Genomic DNA, 23,119 nt, shown 5'->3' on the forward strand with positions numbered 1-23,119 from the left:
ATAGCCCTGAGAAGATTATTATCAGGTGAATAATGGCACTGAATTGCAGGGGATGAGTTTTAAAGTTTGTAGACCATACAAAATTTTGAAGTATTTGTAAATAGTGAGGAGTATAGTGTCAAATTTCAAAAAGACATTGACACGTTGGTGGAATGGGCAGATTGAACTTCAAATGCCACCAATGTAAAAACACAAGGTGCATTCTGGTAGAAAACCTGGAGAGGCAGTATGAAATAATGTATCCAACCCTAAAGGATGGAGGGAGCAGAGAGACCTTGGGTATTCATGTGCACAACTCAGTAAAGGTGTAGGACAGATGGAGAGAAAAATCGATAATGCATCCAGTATTCCTAGGTTTTAGATTAAAAGAGCAAGGAAGTTATGCTAATATGTATAAGACACTAGATGTCAGCTGAAGTATTATATACAGTTCCAGAAACCACAATTTTGGGAAAGCTTATGAACACATTGTAGAAAACTAAGAGGTTTGCAAGAATAGTTTCAACAATGAGAAACTTCAGTTGTTGAGGACAGATTTGAAGAAGTTGGGATTTAGTGGAGAAGACTAAGATTTGGTAGAATTTTTCAAAATCACGAGGGGTATGGACATTAGAATAAGGCAGAACTGTTACTGCTTGTTAAAGGATTAAGAATGAACAGGCAAACGTTTTAGCGATTTGCAAAAGAAGTTAATGGTTTAAAACAATTGAGTGGTTTGGTTCTGAAAGTATAATTGAGACAAATTCAATTAAAACATTAGATTATTTCTATTTCTATTAAATGTACTGGGTTATTTGGACAGAACAGGGGAATGGTATTAAGTCACAATCCTCATTCAGAGAACTGGTGCAGATACATAGGCTTCCTTCTATGCTGCCAGAACTGAGGTTCTATGATTCTTCAACCTTAACCAGGTGATTAGAAAATGGGTAAAATGTTGTCAATATGCAAATACAAATGTAATTATGTTTTGGAGCAGTAGGATTTTGTTAAATACTTTTTTTTAAACAGTTTTGGAACTTTCTAATTTGATTTTATCAGCAGCAGAAGCAAAGACCAGTGCTAAGTGAGTTTTGTGTAATGATTTTGTGGGGGTTTTCTTATTAAAATGGGAAGCAGATTACAAAACACTCTTTTAATATTTTGGTTTTTTTCAATGCATTTAAAACCAAAGCTTTGGTTTTCAATACAGTAAATCTGAACTAGGCTTGATCCAGTGGTGGATTCAAGCTGAGTAACAACCTTTTGAGCAAAATTATTTCTGCCAATTTCAGGACCAAATGTACCCTAGAAGAACCTGCTGTTCTTATCTGGTTAACGTCTTGGGTAAGACTTGAGTAGAGCAGATGATGGACACACTGACTCACTAAACAATTTCATCATCCAGTTTGACCATGAGAAGATATCACCTAATGTCTTGCTATGCAATTAGTTTCATAAGTTTATTTGGGGGAAAGCAGTGGTCTTAGTATCTACAACAGATTGTAGAAAGGTGAGGACTGCAGATGCTGGAAATTAGAGCTATGTATGGTGCTGGAAAAGCACAGCAGGTCAGGCAGCATCTGAGGAACAGGAGAATTGGTGTTTTAGGCATAAGCCCTTCAGGAGTCCTGATGAAGGGCTTGTGCGCGAAAGATCGATTCTATTGCTCCTCAGATGCTGCCTGACCTGTGCTTTTCTAGTACCACACTCCTAAACAACAGCTTTCCCAATATGCATAGCTTTCTGTTACTGAGTTTGTTCTATTTCCAAATAAGTGAATAAATGTTAAATACGATGTCATAATATATACCATTTACAAATTGGAAGTAATGGGAAAATCTTTTACAGAGAGCAGTAAATGTGACACTGCCTCAGTAATTTTGCTTTGGGATCTTAATGTCTCCAATTTTGGGCAGCTATATGAATCACCTGATTTATTTGTGCCTTTTTTCTACAACAATGACAAAATTTGGGGTTGATTATTAACCAAAGCATAATTGCTTGAAATTTTAAGGATAATCGCACTAGCCAGCATCACTTTTACTTTGATATTTAATCTAAAAATAAAATTAGGAAATGTTGATAATTTACAGAAAGTCCATCAGCAATTATAAAAAGAATAGATGAGAATTAGAATGGCGACAACTTGTCAGAACAGGGTTGACATCATCCTCCAAAATTCATGAGGCTAGATTTAGAATGCTAAATAAAGGATTTTGAATTGGGCATGATTCAGCAAAATGTTAAAGCATATATGTCTAGAATAGAATTTCTGGTATAATTCTGAGGACTGGTGTAATTCCAGAATTGTATAATGAAGGGGAATGTTTGCCTGAATTTGTGTTGTCATCAGATCAGATCTTTTGGAAAAAGAGAATGTTAACTAGATATTTAATGGAAGTCTACATGTTTGACAGAACTATCTCAACAATAGTGCCAAATCAATGGAACAAATCCTTGTAATTGTATGTTAACTAGTTAACAACAGCTCTCATTAGTTGAGAAGATTGTTTCTATAATTGGGTAGTCAGATTTTGATACTTTTCCTGCTAGCACATTCAAAGTATCATCTATTTAATAATTAACACTTCTTTGCTAGACTGAGAGTCACAAGATTTTTTTGTAGGAAGAATTCTCAGTGTCCTGGGCTTTTTTTATTTATGCTGTAGACATTAGTAGCCATGTTGTGTGCTATGGTTGCAACTGATGGAATGATGGACAAGTCTGGTCTGAATAAAACCTAGCTTGATCATTAAGTTTTCTAGTTGGTTTCTCTATTGGTCACTGAAACGTTCATATGAGGCAACAGATGTTGAATAACAGAACATTGTTTATTAAACCAAAGAAGAGAAAAGATAGACAGACATTTATAGAACTGTCTTAATGATTAAAACGGTTTCAACCTACTTCCCAGCACTATCTATAGTGTTCAAACCCAGAATAATGTCACTGCCGCTTTAAAAACCTTTACACAACCGATGCTTTGCAGTTTCTTTCTTTTGGAATGCTGAGAACATTTTTATGGCTCCTTTTCTGATCTGGTAGCAAACTTTTCTCCATTCTAATGGTCGAAGTTTTCTTGGTTGAACAACTTGAAGACAACCTGCACAAGCAATCCCAGCTTGGAAACTCTGCAAACTAGAAACCACTTCTGAAGTGACTGGTTCCTCTGAACGAAGACCTTGAACATTTTTTCTATTTGTAAATAAAAATGAAACTAAGGACCTTGATGCATTTACTTTGTCTATCATTTAAACTCAACCTTTTGGTAACCATATGGGGTTCTTCCCGCCTCCTGAACTGCAATCACCTGTTTTCTTGGAACTGATTGTTTATTAAACCAAAGAAGAGAAAAGATAGACAGACATTTGGTAGGAAGAGGGGTGGGGAGGTCATTCAAGAGCTCAAGGAGTTAGGCTGGAAGCTAAAAGCTAGGACAGACAGAGTCGTCATCTCTGGGTTGTTGCCGGTGCCACGTGACAGAGAGGCAAAGAATAGGGAGAGAGTGCAGTTGAACACGTGGCTGCAAGGATGGTGTAGGAGGGAGGGCTTCAGATATTTGGACAATTGGACTGCATTCTGGGGAAGGTGGGACCTGTATAAACAGGACGGGTTGCACCTGAACCAGAAGGGCACCGATATCCTGGGGGGTAGGTTTGCTAGCACTCTTCGGGGGGGGTTTAAACTAATTTGGCAGGGGGATGGGATCCGGACTTGTAGTCCAGCAAGTAAGCTAGCTGTGTGTCAGGATGTCCAAGACTGTAGGGAGGCTGTGGAGAAGGTAGCACTGACAGGGACTACTTGCGGACACAGAGATGGGCTCAAGTGTGTATACTTCAACGCAAGGAGTATCAGAAATAAGGTGGGTGAACTTAAGGCGTGGATCGGTACCTGGGACTACGATGTTGTGGCCATCACGGAAACATGGATAGATGAGGGACAGGAATGGCTGTTGGAGGTTCCTGGTTACAGATCTTTCAGTAAGATTAGGGAGGGTGGTAAAAAAGGAGGGGGGGTGGCATTGCTAATTAGAAATGGTATAACGGCTGCAGAAAGGAAGTTTGAGGGGGATCTGCCTCTGGAGGTAGTATGGGCTGAAGTCAGAAATAGGAAAGGTGCAGTCACCTTGTTGGGTGTTTATTATAGGCCCCCCAATAGCAGCAGAGATGTGGAGAAACAGATTGGGAAACAGATTTTGGAAAGGTGCAGAAGCCACAGGGTCGTAGTCATGGGCGACTTCAACTTCCCAAATATTGATTGGAAGCTCTTTAGATCAAGTAGATTGGATGGGGCGGTGTTTGTGCAGTGTGTCCAGGAAGCTTTTCTAACGCAGTATGTAGATTGTCCAACCAGAGGGGAGGCCATATTGGATTTGGTACTCGGTAATGAACCGGGACAAGTGGTGGGCTTGTTAGTGGGTGAACATTTTGGTGATGGCGACCACAATTCTGTGACTTTCACCTTGGTTATGGAGAGAGATAGGTGCGCACAACAAGGAAGTTTTTACAATTGGGGGAAGGGAAATTACGATGCTGTAAGACAGGATTTGAGGAGCATACGTTGGGAGCATAGGCTGTCAGGGAAGGATGTGGTGGAAATGTGGAACTTTTTCAAGGAGCAGATACGACGTGTCCTTGATATGTATGTACCGATCAGGCAGGAAAGAAATGGTCGTGTGAGGGAGCCTTGGTTGACGAGGGAGGTTGAATGTCTAGTAAAGAGGAAGAAGGAGGCTTACATAAGGTTGAGGAAACAAGGTTCAGACAGAGCAGTGGAGGGATACAGGGTAGCCAGAAGGGACCTGAAGAAAGGGATTAGGAGAGCTAAGAGAGGGCATGAAAAATCCCTGGCGGATAGGATCAAGGATAACCCCAAGGCATTCTATGCGTATGTGAGAAACCTGAGAATGACGAGAACGAGGGTAGGTCCGATCAAGGACCGTGGTGGGAGACTGTGTATTGAGTCGGAAGAGATAGGAGAGGTCTTGAACAAGTACTTCTCTTCAGTATTTACGAACGAGAGGGACCGTATTGTTGAAGAGGAGAGTGTGAAACGGACTGATAAGCTAGAAGAGATACCTGTTAGTAAGGAAGATGTGTTGGACATTTTGAACAACTTGAGGATAGACAAGTCCCCCGGGCCTGATGGGATATATCCTAGGATTATGTGGGAAGCAAGAGAGGAAATTGCAGTACCGTTGGCAATGATCTTCTCGTCTTCACTGGCAACGGGTGGTACCAGGGGACTGGAGAGTAGCGAATGTTGTGCCCCTGTTCAAAAAAGGGAATAGGGATAACCCCGGGAATTACAGGCCAGTTAGTCTTACTTCTGTGGTAGGCAAAGTAATGGAAAGGGTACTGAGGGATAGGATTTATGAGTATCTGGAAAGACACTGCTTGATTAGGGACAGCCGGCATGGATTTGTGAAGGGTAGGTCTTGCCTTACAAGTCTTATTGAATTCTTCGAGGAGGTGACCAAGCATGTGGATGAGGGTAGAGCAGTGGATGTAGTGTACATGGATTTTAGTAAGGCATTTGATAAGGTTCCCCATGGTAGGCTTATGCGGAAAGTCAGGAGGCATGGGATAGAGGGAAATTTGGCCAATTGGATAGAAAACTGGCTAACCGGTCGAAGTCAGAGAGTGGTGGTAGATGGTAAATATTCAGCATGGAGTCCAGTTACAAGTGGAGTTCCGCAGGGATCAGTTCTGGGTCCTCTGCTGTTTGTAATTTTTATTAATGACTTAGATGAGGGAGTCGAAGGGTGGGTCAGTAAATTTGCAGATGATACAAAGATAGGTGGAGTTGTGGATGGTGAGGAGGGCTGTTGTCGGCTGCAGAGGGACTTGGATATGATGCAGAGCTGGGCTGAGGAGTGGCAGATGGAGTTCAACCCTGCCAAGTGTGAGGTTGTCCATTTTGGAAGAACAAATAAGAATGCGGAATACAGGGTTAATGGTAGGGTTCTTGGTCAGGTGGAGGAACAGAGGGATCTTGGGATCTATGTACATAGATCTTTGAAGGTTGCCACTCAGGTGGATAGAGTTTGTAAGAAGGCCTATGGAGTATTATCGTTCATTAGCAGAGGGATTGAATTCAAGAGTCGTGAGGTGATGTTGCAGCTGTACAGGACTTTGGTTAGGCCACATTTGGAGTACTGTGTGCAGTTCTGGTCGCCTCACTTTAGGAAAGATGTGGAAGCTTTGGAGAGGGTGCAGAGAAGATTTACCAGGATGTTGCCTGGAATGGAGAGTAGGTCGTACGAGGATAGGTTGAGAGTTCTCGGCCTTTTCTCGTTGGAACGGCGAAGGATGAGGGGTGACTTGATAGAGGTTTATAAGATGATCAGAGGAATAGATAGAGTAGACAGTCAGAAACTTTTTCCCCGGGTACAACAGAGTGTTACAAGGGGACATAAATTTAAGGTGAAGGGTGGAAGGTATAGGGGAGATGTCAGGGGTGGGTTCTTTACCCAGAGAGTGGTGGGGGCATGGAATGCGCTGCCTGTGGGAGTGGTAGAGTCAGATTCATTGGCGACCTTTAAGCGGCATTTGGATAGGTACATGGATGGGTGCTTAATCTAGGATAGAAGTTCGGCACAACATCGTGGGCCGAAGGGCCTGTTCTGTGCTGTATTGTTCTATGTTCTATGTTCTATGATGCCCATGAGTCATTGCCTAAATTCTGATCATCTTTTCCAAAAACAAATTTTTAGAACTGACCCATGGTCATCTACTTCTAGTTTGAAATAAAGATCCTAAAATATCATTATGCACCTTTCATAACATTGTATCATATCCTACATGTCATGCTCTAGTGGGCAAAGTGTTAGCTTCTACACTGGCCTTCCATGAAAAGGAATGGGTGCAGGCAGTCTCCCCTTTTGTAACATCTGGTTGACCCATGCTCACAAGATGGAAAAGACAAACTTTGCAGTCCTCCTCCCTGCTGCTAAAGCCACCAATAACTGAACTGTGCTGGTGCTATGGCCTACTATTAGTTATAAATTTTCATGTAGAATAAAGTCCTTTTGAGCCCAAATTTTTTTTTTTTTGTTTGACAAGGAGCCTTTCAATGTTTTTAATTTAATTATAAATATTCTGACTTGTTGATCTAAAAATTTGCATTTTTTTTAAACTGGAAATTGGTATGGTTCCCTTTTTGTATTTTTTTCCTGTCTGCTCCTAAATAATTGTTTTCTGAACCTTTTTCTCTTTATGGTACTGACTCAGTATTCCAGCTTTTTCAGTGAGTTCCAGTAGGTCATTTGTGTCTATCCCAATTGACCACTTTCACATGTGCCACAATAGAATGCCAGTCATTACTGGAACACCATGGCCAAGCTCAATCCTTTTTCGCCACCCTATATCCATGCAGATGCTTTGACCAAGAGATGATTGAATAATAATCCAAAGTAGAATCCTGCTTTTTCCACTATCCCTAGGCCAGACAGTTTCTAGCTGCCTGGTTATTACCTTGGATTAAGAACAATGCAACACAGGAACAGGCCATTTGATTTGTCAAGACTGGGCTAATACATCTTTCTAAATTAAAACCCTTTTGCCTCCACATGGTCTATATCCTTCTATTCCTTGTCTGTGTCCTCTACCCATACCTAGACGTATCTGTAAAGATGCCTCTAAAATATTGCTATTGTGACCCCCACTGCCAGTGCATTCCAGGCACTTACGACTTTATAAAAATAAAAAGAAAAGTACTTTTGCATATCGTCTTTTAGGCTTCCAATAAAATATCTATGTCCCATAGTAATTGATGTTTCTACCCTGGGGGAAATGACTCTGACTATCCATTCAATCCATGCCTCTGATAATTTTGCAAATTTCTGTAAATTCATCTCTCATCTTTTGTCACTCAGGTGAAAACAAACCAAGTTTCTACAATCTCTCCTCAGAGTTAACACCCGGCAAACCAGGCAATGTCCTGGTAAACCATCTCTGTAACCTCTCCAAGGCCACCAAATCTTTCTTGTAGAGTGGTGACTAGAACTCTACACTATATTCCAAATGTAGCCTAATTATAGTTCTGTACAGCTGCAACATGGCTTTCTAATTTTATACTCTGTTGTCTTGACCACCTTTTATCTACTTGTGTTGCTGCTTCCAGGCAACTGTGAACTTGTGTGCCTAGATCCCTCTATGTTGATGCTATTAAGTGTTCTGCCATTTACTGTACACTTCACTACTGTACTGTATTAGTCTTCCAAAATGCATCACCTTGTATTTGTCCAGATCAAACTCCATTTGCCACTTCACCCAAGTCTCCACCTGTCTGTATCCTGCTGTATCTTCTGGCAAACCTCCTCACTATCCACATCTTAATCCCAATCCAACAGGGTATCCCAACACCAATTCCTATGGAACATCACTGGTCACAGATCTCCAGGAAGAAAAACCTTCTTCCACTTCTGCTGTCTTTTATGTCTAAGCCAGTTCTGTATCCATCTTACCAGCTCTGGGAATCCATGTGATTTAACCTTTTTGTATTAGCCTGCCAAGAAGGACCTTGTCAAAACCCTTGCTAAAGTCCATATAGACAACATCTACCACCCTGCCCTCCATCAATGATCTTTGTCACTTACTCAAAATTCAATCAAGTTTGCGAGACACTGCTTTCCCGCCACAAAGCCATGATGCCTATTGCTAATAGGTCTCTAGGTTTTTCAAATGTGAGTAAATTCTCTCCCCCAAAGAACTTTTGCCAATAATTTCCCTACCACTGATATAAGGTTCACCAGCCTGTAATTTTCAGATTATCCCTGTTGCCCTTTAAAGGCGCACTATTGCTAGTCTCTAGTCCTCTAGGACCCCTGTAACCAAAAAGGATACAAAGATTTTGTACAAGGCCCCAACAATTCCCTCACCTGCCTCGCACTCAGTATTCCGGGGGAGATGAGGGTTTGTCTACCTTAATGCTTTTAAACACCTAATACCATTTCCTTTTTTATATTGTCATGTCCCAGAATATCAATGTACCCCTCCTGAGATTCTCCAAAATTTTATCAGGGGTGAATACTGATGCCAAGTATTTCAGGATCTCACTTACTTCCTCCCAGTTCCATGCATAAATTGTCTCCTTACTCCTGGAGTGGACCTACCCATTCCCTAACTACTCTCTTGCTCTGTTTATATATGTATAAAATGCCTTCGGATTTTCCTAAAGTCTGTTCCCAAAGGCATTTCATTGACTTTTTTTTTAAGCCCTCCTTATTCCTTGTTTGAGTTCTTTCTTGAGCTATCTTTGTATTCTTCGAGGGTTCTGTCTGTCTTCAGTTTCTGAAACCTTACCAATGCTTTTTTAAAATCTCATTGACTAAGAAAAATTTATCTGCTTATTTAGCATTGAGCAGGAACTGAGACTCAACACACCTCTTCCCTATTCTCAATTATTTAACATTGTACCTTTTTTTTTGTAGTGTTTTCACATCAAATAAATCAAATACATTGATTTTGGCCATGAGATCCATGATTGTTTTGTAACAGAGGATCGGGATGTGGGAACTAAATATGTTATTTAAGTCTTACATTATTACTGAGTTACAGTAAATTGGGTAGTTTCACATCAAGCTAATTACCTTCCTAATTTACTGCTTGGAAATGTTTTAGTTCTGTGCCTGTTTGTAAAATTTTCTTACCAGGTCCTGGATCAATTTTTCCAAGCAACTGGATTATGTGGGATTATTTTGGTTATAAACGGACAAATTTAGTTTTCCTTTTCAACCACATCTGTGGTGAAAACCTTGTAAAGGCCCAGATATTTTCAATTTCCTCAACTGCAAAAAAGTACATAATGTTGAAACTAGCACTTCAAAGCTTTGTGACAAATTGGCAAAATGTGCCTGTTTCAAGTGTTAAACATCTGATTTCATACAATATCCAGCTGGCCTGGTCAATCTCTGTTTCTGCTGCTGATCTCATTAGAAGATGGAAATCTGAAATTCCTGGTACACCTGTGTTTTTTTTTCTACCTAATTGCCTTCTCGTGTAAATGGATTTACACCATTTGCTAAAATAGCGAGAACTCCTATTGGAATAGGCTGACATTCCAGTGTTAGGTTGAGGGCTAATTGTTTGCACGGATCTAAGCATTCCAGATGTTTCGGTGCATATTTGAAGGTTTTGAATTTGTAGTGTTGCAATTTGCACATTCGGTCATTGAACCTAGGCTACTCATGGCAATCAAATCATTGTTCTCCATTTTCTTTTCAGAAACATGGGTTGTGCAAAATCAAAGGATTCTTCCAGCCAGGAGGAGAAGAGTTTGAATGATCCAGTACGTAAATCTAACACTGCTCTTTACGTGAAAGATCCCACATCGAACTCTCATGCGACAGTAAGTGAAATAAAGTTGAAGATAATTTTTCTAGCAAGATTATCCTGTGCAGAATCATTTCCAAGAATTTTGTTTTACTGGTTAACAAGTGGCAATACTACAGAAGTAGTCTCTACTATTAATATCTATACTGAATGAAGTATGTTCTAACACCAGTACAAACAGATTGATAGCAGAAACACTGGTTAAGGCATTTTAAAAACTAACTTCCTCATAGAACAAATAATGAGACCAATTATGTTACTATAATGGAATGCATTAGATATGTCACTACAAATATTATCTGTAGCAGTCTGATACGGGAGGAAACAACATACACTCATGTCCGCATTCCAAAAGTCAGGGAATTTTCTGATAATTGTCAATAGGTTACCATAAAGTTAGTGCTTGCAGTCAGCCATGTTCAGGGATTACTGAAACCAGTCCATCTCAACAACACAACAATAAACCATGGAGTTCAGAAGGTTCCAGTTTTAATTTTCAGCTAGATTGCGAATCTCCAGCATAATGCTAGTTTCTGTTCTTTGGACTAAGGAGGAAAAAGTACAATGCCTCTTGACTAATTATTGATAAGTGACTCTTGATGGAAAATAATGAGAGCCAATCAAATAAGATCAGAGTGTGACACCCTCCTCAAACATAAGTACACATTCTTTTAATATAGAAAATATCCAAAGTAATTTCATGAACCCACAAAAAATGGATGCAAAATCCAATAAGGAAATGTTAACACAGGTGACCAAAAGCTTTGTAAGAAGGGTTTTATTTAAGAGGAGAAATGAGACCTCTGGTTTACTGAAGGAATTCTCAGGAAACCAACTGGTTGAAGCATGGCAGCTGGAGGAGCAGCAGGAAGGACATATACAATGGCTAAAGTTAGAGGAACTGAAAGGGTTTTTCTGATTGCAAGATAGCAAGTGAAAAAGCTAAAGAGAGATTTGAGTACAAAGGTACATTTTGAGGTGTTAATAGCTGATACAGGTCCATGAGTGATCTGTGACTGAAATCCTCATCCTTACCTTTTTGATACCTCTAGATTTGACTGTTGCAAAATGCTTGAGACTGTGGGAGGACAGTCAATAGTTTGCAAGCTTGGTCATTCAAATCTTATTTTCTGAACTTACAAATTTAGATAATTTGTAATTGACCTGTTCAGGGATGTTATCTCTCACACTCCTAAAGCAGGTGGGACTTGAACCCAGGTCTCCTGGCTCACAGATAGGGAAGCTAACACTGCTATATTGGCTTCTCATTAAGAAATATTGTAAATTTAATTCCCCCGATTGCTGCACTCATCTAATTCTAATGCTTTGTGTATTTGTGAATTTAATCCTACCTGCATGGGTGACAATACCATCAGTCTCCCTGGTCTCCTACAAACTATAAAATTTCTTGCCTAAACCTCCACCTCTTCTTTTTCCTTTCTCTCTTCCTTTCTGTCTGGCTGTCTGGTCTTGTGACTGTGTATTTTTGTAGCTCTTTATGTAATTTGATGCAATGACATTCCTCATAAGATGCTTTAGAATGTTGAATAAATGCAAATTTCCAATGTCAAATTTGAATACTTGGTATTGGTTACAAAATTCATATTTTACTTTAAACAAGACCTAACAAAGATGCGTTTTGCTTATCTCCCCTAATGGCTATTTAAATGCTGAATTGAAAAGGTGTAAAGCAGACCCCCCCCCCCCCCCCCCCAAAAGAAAACCCTGCCTGCATGTCATGGTTCCCTAATGTTCCATAATTTACAGTATTTAATTGGTAATCCCTTCCTGTCTGCAATTAACCATTTCTTCAGTATATATTTTTGTTTTTGTTTTTGCTATTGCTAATGCTTTTTACATGACTGTTCAGGCAATTTAAAGAAGATTAGATTGCCTGAAAAACACTACATAAGTCATTCTGTAACCTCTCATCCCCAGATAATAGAAATAAAGTTTAAGCAGTCCTGTTCCCTCTGTTTGTCTGGAGACAGATAGTGTTGACGTTGGTTGCCTCAGGACCAACCCTATGGTATTACAATAAAAAAAGTACTCTCCATAATTACTGCTGCTCCCTAGTATGAAATCCCTAACTCCCTGAACTCCACAGTCCTGATTTCTCTATCTCTTCTGCCAGCACCACCGTTCTGCAGCTCCCAACTCATTTCCTGGAGCACTATCTGAAGCAGCCGTCTCCTACAAAGCCATAATAATGTAAGAAATAGGAAAAGAAGTAGGCCATTCAGCCCTTTGAGCCTACTCACCACCTTTTAATGAGATCATGGCTGCTCTGTGGGCTAGTTCCATTTGTGTTTGGTCTGTATCTCTTTAGTTTTTTTTTGTTAAACAAAGATATATCTCAGATTTAAAACTACCAACTGATCTAGCATTAATTGCCATTTGTGGAACAGCAGTCCAAATCTCCCCCTCACCCTGTGTGTAAGTGTTTCCTGATATCTCTCCTGAACAGTCTGGCCGTAATTTTTAGAGTAAGTCCCCAATTCTAGAATCTCCAAGTGGGAGTAGTTTATTTTTTATCTATCCTGTCTTTTCCTGTTAATGTCATAACTTCAATCAGCTCATTCCTTTAATTTTCTAAATTCTTGAGAAAACAGGCCTAATTTAATCTTTTCTCATACCTGACTTCAAGGGTTACACTATCATTCTTGTAAACCTATGTGCACTTCCTCCAAGGCCAATGTATCTTTCCTACAGTATGATGTCCAAATTGGCTCTTAGTACTCAAAGTGAGGTAGGAGTAAGTCATTTGGCTCTGAGAGACTGTTCCATCATTAAATAAGGACATGGCTGATCTCATTGTGGCCTTAACTCCAACTTGCCTGCTTGGGGTTCCATAACTCTTGACAGGTTTTGATTTGACTAGGCTGGTCCACCTTGAGTGTATATATTCAATGATTTAATCTCTAAGCCTTAATTGAGGATGGGAATATCAAAGAGTCACAACCTGTCAAGCAAATGAAACCACGGTGTATCCATTTAAATGAGATGTCCCTTGTGTCCCCTGGTTCCAGATTCCCTAGTGAGACGAAACAAACACTCAACACTGACCTTGTCAATCCTGGTGTTTCTTGGACCTTGCTTTTTGTTCATGGGGGAGTAAAGATACCCTGAGAGAAGGTGTGAGCTCAAAGCACGTATGACTGTATTTAACCATCATATTCTTATTTTTCATTATTCTGCTTTATTTTGTCATTTAGCTCCTTGATGCTCTCTTGATTCATAATTTGTACTTCTGTTTGGACCCGATCTTTTACTTTTTGTTTTATTACCTATCTATGGATCCTTCTCCTGCCTCCCACTTTACTAGTTTTCAGTTATTTTACAATTCTATTCACCTTTTTATTGATATTTTAATTCCAGCCCTGTCTAAGTATTCCAACAGTTGAGCTTTTCACTGGCACAGAACAGTACCAGTGTTCCATGAACTCAAACTCCTCCTTACCACACCGCTCTTTAAGTTATGTATTCACTGTCTTGAGCTGATTTAGGTCTTTGCCAGTTATTGCATGGTTTTGGAAGTAATCTGAAGATTATCAGCCTTGATGTTTCACTTTTACTTTTGCTTTTTTATCTCCGAAATAAATCCAAAGTCTGACTCCAGTAAAAGACCACAAGCTGAAGATGTATATTCTTTTGCTTTAATTATATTCCTCCACAATTTTTAAGATAACTATTTCCTTGAATATTAATTTTATCTATGTATATGCTCATTAGAACATTCATATATTGATCCTTTTTTATTTAGAACACAAATAGCTTCCCATCTGCACAGTTTTCTTCGGGAGGTACGTATGAAAGCCTAATTTTGTGCTCCTATTCTGTGAAATATTTGATTCAGCTGTTGATGTTTTACTTTGTTACTGGAAGCTTTTAATTTTCAATAATGGAATAGTGCACCAAGTGTTCGCCATGTCAGATCCTTTAGTATTCGTATTTGACCTGTTCTGTTCAAAAATGTACCAATACGGGAAATACGTTGTTGACCATAGGTTAACACTGAACTGGCAAGAACAGTATCTTAATGATTAAAAGGCTCATTTGATACTTGTAGACTGCAGTACATGCCTTTTATTAGCCAGAGGGATTATACTGAATGCAATATGGCCTTTGCCATGTGCAGATATACCAATGACATCCCCTGGCCATGGTGGAACAGGCCGTGGGAAGCATTGGCACAGGCACTAAAGACTTGCGAGGGTATTGTCCTTGTTGGTGCCACTGCTAAGGGGTCAAGCAGGCATGGTGGAGACTGGAGACCAAGAAGGCTGTAAGTGTGCAGCTCTCAGCAACCGCCACTGCCTCACGAGCTGATCCTACCTCTGATTCCCAGCACAATTATTCACACTTCTAATAGTGCCATTTCCTTCCTTTTATTTCTGTGACATTGCATCATGACAGACTGCACATGCTTGTTTTATGCAGGCTGGGTAGTGGCATTCATAATAAACTCAGCTGCTTTTTTTTTTGTGGCAAGTTTTTTTGTTAGTGGCTAGAATGTAATATTATTGGAGAGTATCATGAAATGTAGTATTGTTAAATTATTTTCTGAATGTGTTTCAAGATTGAAATGTTCAAGGTGGCAAAGGTTATTTTGAGATTTTGTTCGAGAAGTTGACCTAAAATTGAGAATTTATTTTTAAAAATCTGCAGTTTTAAAATACCCTTCCCTGCTTCACTCCTACATCCCTCAGTTTGTTTGGGGGGGGGGGGGGGGTGGGAGGGGAGGAGAGGAATACAAGTTTGTTGCATGGCCTCTGAGCTGTTCTCTAATTGTGTGCTAGGCAGTATTTAAAGTCTCAATGATTAGTCCATGTTTTACTGTATTCCTTTTGGAAGGTTACCAAATATCATCAGGTTGACTGTAGGTCTGAAAAAAAGTTAAAAATCAGTGAACTCTGGGCTGGAGCAAATTTAAATCTCCTTGAGGAACAAACTTCATTTACCACTTCAAACTTCTGTGTTTGTGAAGTGGGCTATCCGAATTTGAGGTAGAATTTGATTCATCTGGAATTTTGATTTTGTCTTTGAATAGCCTTCATAATCCTTTTGTGACAGTGGATTTCTTAACCTTGCAAGTACCAGAAACCCATCCCATCCCCACACCTATTCCATCCTGTCATTTGAAAGAATATTGATGACGTTGTGATTCCATATGCCAGAAGAGAAGGATCCCCATAATTTCAGAGACTCTCTCAATGCCACAAGAAAAGGAGACTAGTATTGGATAATGTGAAACTTGATCTCTTATCTGTAAGAGTTGTTCCAATTAATTGAACTGTTCTATCACAGGAAGTGACGACCTGGTGGTGGTTGCGCTATATGATTATGAAGGCATACATGAAGGAGACTTGAGTTTTAAGAAGGGAGAAAAAGTGAAGGTGCTCTCAGAGTAAGTAGGAGTTCACTGTTATATTTTAACAACATTTTGAGCATATGGGAAGGAGGCTGTGAGCAATTACAGGAACAATCTAAGTAACAGATACTACAGTATAACACTCCATGAACTTAATAAAATAGTTAATATATTGAAATGGAATTTGGGGAACCAGACATTTCAACTAATCTTTGAATGTTTAATTATACAGAAGTAAAGGACAATTTGTGGTGTCCATCCAAAATTTACAGAATTTGTCTCTTTAGTTCAAGAACATATTTGACATTGATCAATGGTGCAGCTATCCTCGCAGACTTGATGTTGAGAGATATGATAACAAATTTTAGCCATTTGGGATACAATGTGAATACTATATCAATCGTTTTATATAATTTTTGCCATTCTTGTACGTTGTCTATAAATCTCTCTCTGCAGTTGCATCAAGCAAAGGTAATGGAATTTTTTTTAATGTTTCAGGCAAGGCGAATGGTGGCAGGGAAGGTCTTTGACAACTAATCAAGAAGGTTATATACCCAGTAACTATTTTGCCAAAGATAACTCATTGGAAATGGAGGAGTGAGTATCTGTAGAATGTTCACATTTGCAGCCAAATGTAAATACAAATAGTTTTTAAGGGCTCTCTGTTGACCCTTTTTCTTCCAATTCACAAATGGTGTTTTTGGATTGAAAGGGAGAAACACGTTTGATTTGTATGTGCTTCATCAATATCACCTGGAGTTCATGTATGATGTGTAGGTAGGGAATAGTGGCATTGTGCATGGCTGAGGAGCTGGTGTATGGGAGCAGGATTCCCATTTTTGCATCATTGGAATCTCTTCTGGGGTAGAAGTGACCTGTACAAGAATGGATTTGCACCTGAATTGGAAGAGGACTAATATACTGACAGGGAGATTTGCTAGAGCTGTTCAGGAGGATTTAAACAAAGTGTGTGGTACGGTTGGGGTGACCCCAGGGAGATAGTGAGGAAAGAGATCAATCTGAGACTGGTACAGTTGAGAAAAGAAGTGAGTCAGGGCAGACAGGGACAAAGCAGCGAACAAGGTAAAACTGATAAATTAAACTGCATTTATTTCAATGCAAGAGGCCTAAAAGGGAAGGCAGATGAATTCAAGACTTGGTTGGGAACATGGGACTGGGATATCATAGCAATTACAGAAACATGGCTCAAGGATGGATAGGACGGGTAGCTTAATGTTCCAGGATACAAATGCTTCAGGAAGGACCGAAGAGGAGGGAGAGTGGCCTTTTTGATAAGGAATAACATTAGAGCTGTACTTGGGGAGGATATTCCTGGAAATACATCCAGGGAAGAAGTTTGGGTGGATATGAGAAATAAGAAAGGGATGATCACCTTATTGGGATTGTATGATAGACCCTCCCCCCCCCCCCCCCCAAAATAGTCAGGAAAATTGAGAAAGAAATTTGTAAGATTATTTCAGTTATCAGTAAGAGTAATAGGGGGATTTTAACTTTCCAAACGTTGACTGGGACTGCCATAGTGTTACAGGTTCAGATCGAGAGGAAGTTAAGTGTGTACAGGGAAGTTTTCTTATTCAGTATGTGGATGTACCTACTGGAGAAGGCGCAAAACATGGCCTAATCTTGGGAAATAAGGCAAGGCAGGTGACAAGTGTCAGTGGGCAAGCACTTTGGGGCCAGTGACCATAATTCTATTAGTTTTAAAATAGTGATGAAGGATAGACAGGACCTGAAGAGCTGAAGTTCTAAATTGGAGGAAGCTAATTTTGATAGTATTAGGCAAGAACTTTCAAAAGCTGAATGGGGACAGATGTTTGCAAGTAAAGGGACGGCTGGAAAATGGGAAGCCTTCAGAAATGAAATAATGGGAGTCCAGAGACAGTATATTCCTGTTACGGTGAAAGGAAAGGCCTGGTGGGGAATGCTGGATGACTAAATAAATTGAGGGTTTGGTTAAGAAAAAGGAAAGAAATCCTCTGTCCTGTATAGACAGGATAGATCAAGTGAATCCTTAAAGTATAAAGGCAGTAGGAGTATAATTAAGAGGGAAATCGGGAGGGCAAAAAGTGGACATGGGATAGCTTTGACAAATAGAGTTAAGAAGAATCCAAAGGGTTTTTACAAATACGTTAAGGACAAAAGGGTAACGAGGGAGAGAACAGGGCCCCTCAAACATCAGCAAGGTGGCCTTTGTGTGGAGCCGCAGGAGATTGGGGAGATACTAAATGAGTATTTTGCATCAGTGTTTACTGTGGAGAAGGGCATGGAAGATCTAGAGTGCAGGGAAATAGATGGTGACATATTTTAAAATGTCCATATTACAGAGGAGGTAGTGCTGGATGTCTTGAAATACATTAAAGTGGATAAATCCCCAGCATCTGATCAGTTGTACTCTGGGAAGCTAGGGAAGTGATTACTGGGCCCCTTGCTGAGATATTTGTATCATTGATAGTTAGAGGTGAGGTGCCAGAAGACTGGAGGTTGGCCAACATGGCGCCACTGTTTTAAGAAAGGTGGTAAGGACACACCAGGGGACAATAGACCGGTGAGCTTCCCGTCGGTGGTGGGCATGCTGTTGGAATGAATCCTGAGGGGCAGGATATACATGTATTTGAAAAGGCGGCGACAGATTAGGGATAGTCAGCATTATGTTCTGCATGGGAAATCGTGTCTCCCAAACTTGATTGAGTTTTTTTTTTGAAGTAGTAACAAAGAGGATTGGTGAGGCCAGAGCAGTGGACATGTCCTCTGGGTTCTCCATGGAACACTGGTTAGCAAGGTTAGATCTCGTGAAATACAGGAACAACTAGCCATTTGGATACAGAACTGGCTTAAAGGTAGAAGACCACCCTCGTGGTGGAGGGTTATTTTTCAGACTAGAGACCTGTGACCAGTGGAGCGCCACAACGATCAGTGCTGGGTCCACTTCTTTTCTTCATTTTATATAAATGATTTGGATGTGAGCATGAGCGATACAGTTAGTAAGTTTGCAGATGACACCAAAATTGGATGTGTAGTGAATAGTGAAGAAAACCTACCTCCCAGATTACAATGGGATCTGGGCCAATGGGCCAATGGGCTGAAGTGGCAGTTGGAGTTTAATTCAAATAAATGCGAAGTGCTGCATTTTGGGAAAGCAAATCTTAGCAGGACTTATACACTTAATGGTAAGGTCCTAGGGAGTGTTTTTGAACAAAGAGACCTTGGACTGCAGGTTCATAGCTCCTTGAAAGTGGAGTCAGTTAGATAGGATAGTGAAAAAGGCATTTGGTATGCTTTCCTTTATTGGTCAGAGTATTGAGTACAGGAGTTGGGAAGTAATGTTGCAGCTGTACAGGACATTGGTTAGGCCACTTTTGGAATATTACATGCAATTCTAGCTTCCTTCCTATTGAAAGGATGTTGTGAAACTTGAAAGGGTTCAGAAAAGATTTACAAGGATGTTGCCAGCGTTGGAGGATCTGAGCTTTTAGGGAGAGGTTGAATTGGCTGGGGCTGTTTTCCCTGGAGCGCCAGAGGTTGAGGGGTGACCTTATACATGTTTATAAACATCAAGAGGGGAATGGAGAGGGTAAATGGACAAAGTCTTCCCTGGGGTGGGGGGAGTCCAGAACTAGAGGGCATAGGTTTAAGGTGAGGGGAAAGCTGTAAAAGAGACTTAAGGGGCAACTTTTTCACACAGAGGGTGGTATGTGTATGGAAGGAGCTGCCTGGGGAAGTGGTGGAGGCTAGTACAATTGCAACATTTGAAAGGCATCTCAATGGGTGTATGAATCGGAAGGGTGTGGAGGGAGATGAGTCTGGTGCTGGAAAGTGGGACTAGATTTTATGTTGGGATGTCTGGTTGGCATGGATGAGTTGGATGGAAGGGTCTGTTTCTGTGCAGTACCACTCTGACTGTGTTCACAATGGAACTGTTAACAGTACTGAATAGACCTTTCATCAGTGCTGCCTATGCTCATTTTTAAAATAAAAATACTGCCCTTTTTCTTTTTACAAAATGATTTTATGCAAAGCCCACATTGCTATTTGAAGATTTTAAATGTGATCTTTTACTGAAGAATCCTTGTAACTCTAGCACAATGAAACAACAGAATTCAGACCAAATGAGTGCACTTGCCTGTAAGTCAGAAGTCCACTCCACGACTGACACACTTTAGACACTTTCGAATAGCACTGATCACCTCCTGTATAAGGAGTACCACCATTCAGATGAGATTTTGAATGATATTCAGTTGAACTTCTATCAGTTCAACTGAATATCAAAACACTCTTTCCTTGTTTTGATACCAAGAAGTTAGTTGATTTTGATTGTGGATATTACTATTCAATTAATTACATTTAAGTACTCTCTGATATACTGAGAAGTTCAAGAAAGTGAAATAATAATCAAAGATTTTGTTTTCTTTACTAACTCAATGCTGTGTATTCTTCAAAGATGGTTCTTCAAAGGTGTCAGTAGAAAGGATGCAGAGAGACAGCTTTTGGCATCCGGAAATAAAGTTGGCTCGTTTATGATACGAGACAGTGAAACAACCAAAGGTGAGAATTTTGAAATGTGGTTTAGAATAACAACATACTAGGGGAACTTTACTATGTTAATGTACTGTATAATTTTTGTTACGTCTTGGTTAGAAGAAATCTTCTTCCTAATTTTCTTTTGCTATACAAGAAATCGGGCAGTACCGTGGCTCAGTGGTTAGCATTGCTGCCTCTCAGCGCCAAGGACCCGGGTTTGATTCCAGCCTCTGGTGACTGTGTGGAGTTTGCACGTTCTCCCTGGTTTCATCCCATGACCCAGGTTTACCCTGGTCCTCTGGTTTCATCCCACAATCCAAAGATGTTCTGGTCAGGTGAATTGGCCATGCTAAGTTGCCCAGTGTTCAGGGATATGTAGGCTAGGTGCATTTAGTCAGGGGTAAATATAGGGTAGGGGAATGGGTCCGGGTGGGTTACTCTTCAGAAGGTCAGTGTGGACTTGTTGGGCTGATGGGCCTGTAACTACACTGTAGGAATTCTAATTCTAAAACTTTGAATGTAAGATGTTGATGCAAAACATTTCATCAGTATGCACTATCTATTCTGTCTCTGTCCTTGATGTGGTATGCATATGCTCACAGAACAGAAATATATTGAGGAATTACGGAGGGAAGATTGTGGGGCACAGGTTATTCTATCCCCCAGACAGAAAGTTGACTGACACTCTAAACAAGGTTGTCTAATAACTATAATGTGCTGTGGGTGAGCTAAATTAGTGGATAATACCAGGAGTATTGTGTGCAGTTTGGACCACCATATCTGAAGAAGGATGTTCTGGCTATGGAAGAAGTGCAATGAATGGTTTACCACACTGATTCCCAGGATGTATAAAAAGAGACAGGATCTGTTGGGACTATATTCAGTGGCATTCAGAAAAGTGAGGAGGGGGATCTTGTGTAAACCTGAAAAATTAAAACAGCACTGCGCAGGGTAAACACACAGGAAGGATATTTCCTACCCTTGGAGAGTCCAGAGCCAGAGTTCTCAATGTAAGCATTTAGGAATGGTGAGGGGTAATCTCTTCACACAGTGAATGGTGGATCTGTAGAATTCTCTTCCACAGAATGGGGTTGAGGTCAAGACACTTAAATATGTTGAAGAAGGACTGAGATATATTCCTTAGGGCTAAAGAGATCAAAGGGCATGGGGAAAAAAGTAGAAACGGAACTGCATGATGAGCCATGATCATATTGAAAGGTCGAATAGACTCCAAGGGCCAAATGGCCTTACCCTGCTTCTGTTTTCTACATTTCTGTTTCGATCATGGGAGGTTTTTCCCCTCAGTGGCAGGAAGTCCTAACTTCTCAAGTTACCAGAAAACTTGGTTGACAGCTCCAAAAGCCCTGGCAGTGTCAGAGCTCTGGAGATGGTATGGCTAGGACAACAACCAACCCAGATCTAGTAAGACTGGCCACCTTGGAGGGATTGGTCTTAAATACCTCAAAAGGGAGGAAAGAAGGAATTGCTTCCTTCTGGGGTAGGGCACGCTCTGAATCAGTACCTCCTGTTTGCCCCACTTTTAAAAATACATTGAAAGTAAAAGGCTGCCTGCCTGTCCACACCAACTATTATTTATAGCATAAGCAGGGAAATATCAGGGTAAAGTGCACTCTGATGATCCTTGATTCTTTTATTTATCAGTGAGTAGAAAGAAGATTGGACTGTCCTTTTCAGCACTCGCTCTCTATGGTTGAGCTCAGGAGTGGGTAGGAAGATGGTTGACTGGGCACCCTCATTATTTTACATGTTGAAAACACACCTCGTGGGAATATGTAATATCCAGCTCTGTTAATATCCATCTCTGTTTTTCAAATGTCATTGGATGAAGTAACTGTTAAAATTAAGAACAATGATTGTCACAATGGTATGCATTTGTAGTTTTGAAATCTTCCTTTGCTTGTAATTTTAGGTAGCTATTCTCTCTCTGTTCGAGATTTTGACCCTTCGTTGGGTGACACTGTGAAGCATTACAAAATACGTACTCTGGACAATGGTGGCTTTTACATATCACCTCGGATAACATTCACCACTTTAAACAACCTGGTCAGCCATTATAAAAGTGAGTATTGTCACATTTGTGAAACAGTCCTCTACTCTCTAAGGCTTAGTGTTGCAGAGTCCTTGTGTACCAGTTATTTATCTGAAATTCCTTTATTGATCATCTCTTTGGTGCAAATGTGACCCAAATTAAACAAATAAAGAGATATACAGCATGGAAACTGACTCTTTGGTCGGCAGGAATGAGTTTGGCCAAGGATTTAATTTTTCTGCCCAAATGGTGTATGGAGGAATGCCAGATTAGACTGCATTTCCATGATTTATGAACTACAAATGGGAATCAAGTTGAAGGTAAAGCCGAGCAAGATCTGGGCCTGATCTATTGTTTTCAACAATATAGAATAAAGCTTTTCCCCCATTTTGAGAATTCTGTTTCTGGACAATGTATTTTTCATTAAGTTCCAGGGTAAGCTGAATTACTAGTTCTGCTCCTAATAATCTGTAAACAAACCAATTCTAGATCGTACAGTTTCTTTGTGCTTGGATCACGTATTCCACACAGGCATATGGTGTTTAGTCTTGGGTAATCTCCTGTGAAAACCCATTACTGTGCCACTACTAAAATGTCTGAGGGGTCAAAGTTGATGCAGGTGACCACTAGCACCTAACGGTGTTGTCAATACCTGCCTAAATTTCTCCATCACAATCAGTGGATCCAGAGTATCTGCCATCTGTGTATAAAATGAATGCTCAGGTCAGCTATTGCAGGTCAGAACCATTCATTTCATGAATGAAGACCAAAGTATATCTTGTTACCTTTATAGCCTGAAAAGCTGGCATATTGTAATGGTAGATTAATGTGTTGTGCATTATG

The 23,119-nt window shown here is 40.2% G+C and overlaps 1 protein-coding gene across 1 annotated transcript in view; it reads left to right on the forward strand.

Annotated features, from left to right (window-relative positions):
• Nucleotides 1-23,119, forward strand: part of hck (HCK proto-oncogene, Src family tyrosine kinase) — a 94,824-nt gene that overhangs the window by 22,003 nt on the left and 49,702 nt on the right. Inside the window, exons 2-7 of the mRNA XM_072556763.1 lie at nucleotides 10,209-10,332; nucleotides 14,080-14,119; nucleotides 15,624-15,723; nucleotides 16,186-16,284; nucleotides 20,147-20,250; nucleotides 22,157-22,306. Of these exons, the coding sequence (XP_072412864.1) occupies nucleotides 10,213-10,332; nucleotides 14,080-14,119; nucleotides 15,624-15,723; nucleotides 16,186-16,284; nucleotides 20,147-20,250; nucleotides 22,157-22,306 (613 nt within the window). The 5' untranslated portion in view covers nucleotides 10,209-10,212. The remainder of the gene's footprint in view (nucleotides 1-10,208; nucleotides 10,333-14,079; nucleotides 14,120-15,623; nucleotides 15,724-16,185; nucleotides 16,285-20,146; nucleotides 20,251-22,156; nucleotides 22,307-23,119) is intronic.

This window comes from Chiloscyllium punctatum, chromosome 37 (assembly GCF_047496795.1).
Source record: "Chiloscyllium punctatum isolate Juve2018m chromosome 37, sChiPun1.3, whole genome shotgun sequence".
In the NCBI taxonomy this organism is placed as follows: Eukaryota; Metazoa; Chordata; class Chondrichthyes; order Orectolobiformes; family Hemiscylliidae; genus Chiloscyllium; species Chiloscyllium punctatum.